This window comes from Pseudochaenichthys georgianus, chromosome 17 (assembly GCF_902827115.2).
Source record: "Pseudochaenichthys georgianus chromosome 17, fPseGeo1.2, whole genome shotgun sequence".
NCBI classification, from domain to species: Eukaryota; Metazoa; Chordata; class Actinopteri; order Perciformes; family Channichthyidae; genus Pseudochaenichthys; species Pseudochaenichthys georgianus.
In genome coordinates, this window is record NC_047519.1 from 36,399,423 (window position 1) to 36,407,325 (window position 7,903).

At 40.0% G+C, this 7,903-nt stretch overlaps 1 protein-coding gene across 1 annotated transcript; it reads right to left on the minus strand.

Moving 5' to 3' along the window:
- Positions 1-3,634: 3,634 nt before the first annotated feature.
- On the minus strand, positions 3,635-7,562 carry LOC117461983 (aerolysin-like protein). Its single transcript, XM_034103984.2, has 2 exons — positions 7,546-7,562; positions 3,635-4,997 (listed from the first exon to the last, which is right to left on the minus strand). Exon 2 carries the CDS (start codon positions 4,974-4,976, stop codon positions 4,035-4,037), a length of 942 nt encoding a protein of 313 aa, XP_033959875.1. The 5' UTR covers positions 4,977-4,997; positions 7,546-7,562; the 3' UTR covers positions 3,635-4,034.
- Positions 7,563-7,903: the final 341 nt, after the last annotated feature.

A 7,903-nucleotide genomic window follows, 5' to 3' on the forward strand; every position in this document is an offset into this window, starting at 1 on the left:
AGTGTTTTAAATAGTAGGATATTTTACCCAGAGAGCAGGAGGCATAACATGGCATTTATACCCAGGAATAAGTGTTTGAAACGTTGGAAAAGTGTTCCTGCAGCCCCTTAATAACGGTAATAATGATTAAAATCATTTATAGGGCAGAACGTTTTTTTTTAAAGTGAAAAAACTATTTTAAACCGTTTAAAATAACTCTCCAGGACCCTGGAGAGCTCCCAGGTGTGGACTGTCCACTTCAAATACACAGGACATTGTGGTAATGTATTTGAAGTGGACTGTCCACTTCAAATACATAACTGCTTTATCTAGGGTATTTGAAGTGGACTGTCCACTTCAAATACACAGGACAACATGGTAATGTATTTGAAGTGGAATGTCCTCTACAAATACACAAGACACTGCGGTAATGTATTTGAAGTGGACATGCACATTTCCATATTCCAACTGTTCTTAGGGAGTCAACCAGTGTGAATGGCCCCCAAACTGTGTAGGTGTGATCAATGGGCCCCACGTGTCCCTGCAACACGTTTGGAGACCCTGCAAGGTTGCTAAATAGTTTGACATTGTCCAATTGTCTCCATTTCCACACAGAATGAATCGCAAGGTGGCCAACATAGCACAGTTGAAGTATCAGCTTCCTGTGATACAGAGGACACTAGTCAAGTATTTTAAGTGGACTGTCCACTTCAAATACATAACTGCTTTATCTAGGGTATTTGAAGTGGACTGCCCACTTCAAATACATAACTGGATCATCTACGGTATTTGGAGTGGACTGTCCACTTCAAATACATAACTGGATAATATACGGTATTTGGAGTGGACTGTCCACTTCAAATACATAACTGGATCATATACGGTATTTGGAGTGGACTGTCCACTTCAAATACGTATACATTGTGTTTTATGTATTGGAAGAGGGCAACGGCCCCCCTGTGGACGAGGCGCGCGTTTCAGCAAAACGACGAAAACTTTAGAAAATCGCAGCGCGGCCCCCTCTGGTGCTCGAGCTTAGGTTTTTCGCCGCTTATTTTTAAGGCTTCGCGGGGACCCCCCTAGGGAAACTTTTTGGAGGCCCGATTCTGTCCACTTCGCGCTCACCGTTTTCAATGCGCGGGTATGCGAAGTGGACAAACGGCCGGCCCGAGGCCCTTACGGTGAGGGAGGGAAACAAATGAATGAGCAAGAATTCTGCGTTAAATGTGTTCATGCTGTTTGAAATAATGACTGTCGGCAGTGTAAACATCTTTGTTACTTCTCTTGTCAAATGGATGTGTGATCTGCAGACTGGTGGCCATTGAGAGTTTGTTTCTGTAGCTTTAAAAACACTTTACAGATGTTACATATTTGGCACTGGTTTTAAATCTGCAAAGGCCTCTAACTTCGATGTGATGGCAGCATGTATTTGCTGTGTCCCCATGGTAATATGGCTAATGTGTTTATTTATTATTTGTGGGGCAATTTAAATGTGTTTTTTATCTTTTTTTTCAAGATTGAAATGAAGCTCAGCGCAAGTTCTTTCAGGAAGACTGGGTGTGTATACATTCACTCCGCAGCTGCATATAATCAGCTCATCACAGGCGTTCTCTTTAACCTATCACATGTCACCTCATTCTCCAGCAGCCAATCAGCGAGCTGCAGCCAAACTATGAAATGGTTCTCCTCTCTCCTGCAGTCAGCTGTGATGTCAGGTGTTCATGCACCTTATCATATGGCATGTGTCAATAAATGTTCCAACTAAATGAAGTCTCTCCTGATTGAAACATCATGTGTTGAAATAAACAACTGCAGTTCAAAATAAAAAGTGAAATGCCTAATATTTTTGTTGTGGAATCAATTAATTTCTTTCTTTAAAGGCAAAAACATGAAAAAGCTAAGAAAAAAACTATTGAATACAATATATTTGGAACAACTTAATTTATAAATGGTTGTCAACTTAAAATCGTGTGTTCACAATGATGGTAATTAAGTACATACAACTTAAAATTCCTTTCAAATCATGTGGTAAAACTAGCCGGAACAACTTAATCTTTTGAGTACTCAACTTCAAAACTTGTGTTTATGCTCCAATTATGAAGTAAGTGGTAATTAAACACATCTCTGACTGTAGAGGAAAAGCCTTCTCCCCTAACTCAAATAACGTTGTTGCTTTAAGACAATTTCATTAGAAGTTGTCTTAACTCAATAAACATCGATGCAAACTGTTGCGTTGATTTTCTTTGTTGAGCCAAGGCATTTGTTTTCAGAGTGCAGTGCTTCCACCACACATCAATTATTCATACGCTTTCTTTGCTTTAGTTTTCTGTGAAATCATTGGGGTGAACAGAATAGAAAAGACTATGTCAATGACAATGTCAAATGTATTGATGAAGCACATTTTAAAACAGTTGACCAAAGTGCTGTACAATTTATATAGTAAAAGTAAATGCAATAAAACACACACAAATAGAATATAATACTTTAGATTGCAGTTTGTTTTAATAGATGATGTGATACCCTTTGTTTCTGTTTCTGTTGCCTCATAAACCTAGGGTCTACGCCTGCTCTTGCAATGGCACGTTATTCAGTTTTTGACATGACCCCTGTCATTCTCCAGACCACGGTTTTAAATGTCCACTCTCCTCGTGTCACAGAGTGGTCTGGGGCATCCATTCTGCTCCACTACTCCCAAACTCTATAATTAAGCTCTGGTCTCTGGAAAGCGGTCACTTTCAATACAAGTCACGGTTTACTGAAGAAATCGGAGAACCTGTGTTTTACTTGTGTGTCTTATAACTTTTTTATCCTGAGGTTCTCTTGCTAAAACCAGTTAATGTGGAGCCTCTATAGACGTGTTTAGTTTTTAGCATTGTTTATAAGTGTGGCATAGTTGAAGCTAAACATTTTGCATAGACTGACATATTTCCAGAAAATGCACATACGTAGGTGAATGTTGTTAGTAAATTACTTGAATGCAGAGCTAGTTCTTGTAAATATGTTATTGTGTAGCATTTTGAAAAAAGAATTGCGGCGCTGTTGGGTTCAGAATTCCAGAAAAGACAGACAACTTCTAAGTTGAACTATTTATTGTAAAGAGAGCAAAAGATATATATCACTTGGCCAAGGACTCGTCACGTCTCCGGGAATCACAGGCAGCAAAGCTGTAATCTGTAACCACCAAGTCCGTCAAGAGCCTCGAACCTCGTGCGACAATACATTTTATGACACAGGGCGTTGCCCGTACATTTATGATTGGTCAAGACTAGCTGAAGAGATACCGTGGTTTAGACTTGGTTCTCTTTGGTTGGTGCACAGACTCAGATAGAGTCTCTTGGCAACACGATCCTCCAATCAGCATTCGGCCGGCCTGTGGAAGTCCCTCCCTACTCTGGCACCATCATACTCATTTGTTTTCTCTAACGTTTCTTCAGATATAGCGGGAAACCATAATGTTGCTTCCTAGCTCTGCGGGGAGCGCGGCTCCCATACAAAGTGAAGGCCGGTGCGATGTGGTGTTCTGACTACCTCTTTGTGTTCCCTCAGTCTCTGCACTCAACCTTGCTACCTTCAATATTGCAAGCTAAACACTTTCTCATGTGACTTTTCCCTTCGTTCCTGTCCACCCCATCAAAACGTGGGGGGGGGGGGGTGATTGGGTCCATTTATGCCTAAGTCACAGCACATACAATGAGCACAATAAGCAAATAATGTAATAATAAGAATCTTGTAATGTTATATAAAAATAGACTCCACAGCGCATATAAGATGAAGTCTACCGCTACAAGCCAAATTAATTGTAATAATATGATATTAAAATCTGTAAAACAAATCTCATTGCTGCTAAGAACGTGTACAACAGACATTTTATTTAAGGACAAGTTCTTAAAACAACAAGTCATTAACTAACCAATAAGTAATAAGTAACTTAAAGTACAAATGCAGTGATAAAGTCAAATGTATTTGATGTTCCTAACAATGAAGTAAAATAATCATGGTACAGTAAAAAGCAAAGGCAATCAGGCATGTACATGTACATTGCTTTCGTTGTTGTTCTACACTTCTGTAACAATTTGTTGGACTTCGGTGTAGGTAAGACCTTTGTATTCACCACTGGTGTCATACTGAAGCACGCTGCCATTATTGCAGGTTATTTTCACAGTGCCAGTGTAAGGCAGGTTAATCGCGGCTCGACCGATTGTAATGTCAGCTTTCACCTTCTTTCCTGCAGGAACACGTATGGTAAAGCTTACCGTCTCCGTTCTCTCGTCAGTGTTTTCCAGATGGTAAGAGCTCTCTGTTCCCACGGTCATGCTGAATCCAGTTTTAACATCCATTACCTCTGGAATTCCTGCACTCACTTCTATACTCAAAGTTGCCTCCATGCGGTTGGTCACAGTCCAAGAGGACATCTTTGTAATCTTCTTGGAGGATTCAATCTTGTTTTCTTGGTCGGCTGAGGTGTTGTTGGTGTAGACGATGGATTTGATTTCTTCTACAGTCACCTGCGGTACAACTTGGCTCATTGTTGGGTAGTTGACGTCCATCAAAACGGTTTTCTTGACAGCATTGAGGAACATGAAGCCCATGTTGTCAACGTCACCGCCACACATTCCAGTAACCCCGAAGCAGATTCCAGAGCCAACATCTATGGGGTATTCTGTCTTCAATCCCCAGCTGGTCATTTTGGCAAAGAACTCTCCGGAACGATTTGTCTTGAATTGTAAGGCCCCTAGACGAGTACCTGCTCCATTCCCCCACAGCGACAGAGAGGTGAAACACTCCCCAGGCTCAAATATATACTCTTGACTAGAACCAGATCGTTTCCCAAAAACTCCATCCCTTCCATCTGTGAGGAAGATTTGGACAGCCTTCACCGTCGATTCTCCTACCCACACATTAATCTGCTTTAGCGTGGCTCCAGTACTCTCTCCAGTCAAGGAAAACGAGCTACCACCGTTGCCACCGACTGTATGCACGGTTGTTGGATAAGCCATCTTGCAGGTTTTAGATAAGATCTGAAATGGAAATGTTCAGTTAAATACCACTGCTTTAAATATTTAACTAATGTGTTTAAAATGTCAAGAAAATTTGATTTTCAGCATGGAATTGCACGCAATTTCATTGTTACATCAGATATTGGAGAAACACTTTAAAGACGATTTTTGATCTTTTTATTTTTCTGAGTCAGGATAGTAATTGTTTATTGAATATTTATCAATTTATTGCAATTAAGCATTCCAATATGCCTTGGCCTTATAAGCTCTGCTCCTTCCAGTCTTCCTGCCTGTGATACCGGATGGCTCACGGCTTCACATCCCATGCATGAGGAAGGAGTGCTACTTATTTTGGAAACCCCCCATATAGGGTGTATACTGGGCTGGCCTAAACTAAAACTGTAGGCTGGAGTGGACAACGTAGCTTTTTAGAGTGTCAAATTAGTTGAGAAATTGTCTTGCTAATGCGTGATTGAAAACATTTTCAGAATAGTTTAAACTGCATCTTTTTCTAGCCTGCGGGAAAAGCCTTTTTGGTTCTGAATTTGGTTTGCGCAATGATCTATAGGCATTACGGTACACAGTGAATAAACAATGCAAATGGTCCAAAAATGACGGGAAGTTCACTTGATACTACTACCCAAACTTGTTGTCCATATACTTACTTAATTTAGCATAAACAACTACATATATTGTTTTAGCAGCTCATACCCCTTTTCCACCAAAGCAGTTCCAGGGTTAGTTTGGAGCCTAATCTCAAACCTGTTCATTGCTTTTCCACCGCCAAAGAACCGGCTCTCGGCCGGGAAAACGGGTTCCATGGTGGCCCCAATTCTTTGCTGGTTTAAGACCAAGCACCGCTTCAGAGTCATGTTACAATGCGAAACACATATTGTAGTTAGTTATTTGAATGAGCAATGATAGAAACAAATTTGTGGAGTAGCTGTATTTGACAACTACTCATGATCTACCACATGCTTCTCTCTGTTCGACATAAAGCTAGTCCCCCCACCTTCTTCCTTACATTAGCTAGGAAGATGAGTCACACACAATTTAAAAAAGAGCAGCATTTTTTAAATAACTTTATTGAAAAATATTAAATATACAATTTATTCCAAAGGTAATGTTTTAATATTAGTATTTTAAACTTTGATTGGACGGCCGGCATTGCAATTGGTAAGCACTGCAATTGGGCAACATGTCAACTATTCCACTATTTCACTGCCAAAAATGGAAAAATGCAAGGGGGGTGCTGCTTTGGAAGAAGAGCATGCAAGCACATCTTTGAATAAGTACAAAATGGGTAAGAGGCACTAGAAGTTAAAAAAAGCAGGTTCAGTTAAAACGGGGCTAGAGCCACTTCATTAAGTCATAGAAGGGTCGCTACTTGAACCAAGATAAACAGGCTCTAGCTCTAGCACTGAACTGGCTCTAGGTTCTTGTTGGTGGAAAAGGGGGAGCTAACTGTCCCTTGAAGAATGTAATTTGGGTATCTCAATGTACTGTAGAAACTGCAAAATGTGGCACCGGCATTGCTATAATTCTGGCCAGTAGGGGACTAGCCATACATTGCCCAATGGACGCATTTGAACACCGTTTCTTCAGTTTGTTCTGAAGAAAAGCACAATCCTTTAATTCTATTTATTCTAATTCTATTCCATTTGTGGCTAAGTCGGCATTGCTGTAAAAGTATGTCGGCCGAAGAAATCGTAGCATTAAGTGGCAGAATAAACCCAACCAAGGGGATCTTAACACATGATGCATAATTCCTAGGCTGGCAATTATTTAAGGGGTGACCCTTTGAACTGGCTAGCAGTGATCTAAACAATAACATAACGTGCTTTGTATTTATGTTAAGGATTTTGAGTAGTCAGCACAGGGTATTCTATTACAAACAAATATTGAATTATGGCTCACCTTATTTGATATTTGAGTGTTGGTGAAGATAATCTGAAAGCGATTATTTTAGCAGCAGCATCAACTAATACGTTTAGGATACGGTTTAATGAAATATGTGAATTACAAGCAAGTAGTTTCAACAAGTCTGTATATGAATGTTTATAATCAAAGACGATGCTCTAATATTTATGCTTCAGGCAGGCTCCACCCATAATACTGAGGGTTCTTGTCATTGGTTAATACATTTCACAGGCTTTGTTGTTTTTATCCTACAGTTGACGGTAACTCGCACAATTTGAGTTGTGCTTTTTATAACCTACTAAAATACTTGGAAAGTAGTTGCTCACCTGACCCGCGCTTTCCCAAACTTGCCTTGCTGTATAAATGGTATGCATCTCCTACACTGTGATGTCCTTCTAACTTTGTATCCAGTGGTTTTAGACTGATTATGCTGGCTGTCTTAAGTACGCACGCAATTTCAATGTTACATCAGATATTGGAGAAACACTTTAATTGAAAAGCTGGTTTTGATCAGTCAACTGAGACACACCATACAAATCAGAGTGGGAAGGAACGGTAATACACATTTATTTGCTAGTTTGTACATAATACAATAATGCAAATCATAATGATAATAATTTGTATTATAACTACTATGATTGATCCTCACCTTGTTTGAAGAGCTGGGAAATGTGGGAATGGTGATGATCCCAGATGATGCTCAAACATTTATACTTTTATCAGAACACACCCATGATTTTGACGCTTCTTGCCATTGGTTAGTGGAAAAGAAAGGCTTTGTTTATTGGAGTAGCAAGTGTGGGGCAATGCAGAGTAAACATTCTTCATCATGTTGTTGCTTGTAAGCACTTTGAATTACCCTGCGTCGAAAAGTGCTATATAAATAAACTTGCCTTGCCTTGCCTTGCCTTGCCTTGCCTTGCCTTGCCTTGCCTTGTCTTGAATATGATGGCTAGGATTGTTGGGATCCGTCCTAATTTTCTCAAGAGATGAATAGTTGGTTAACA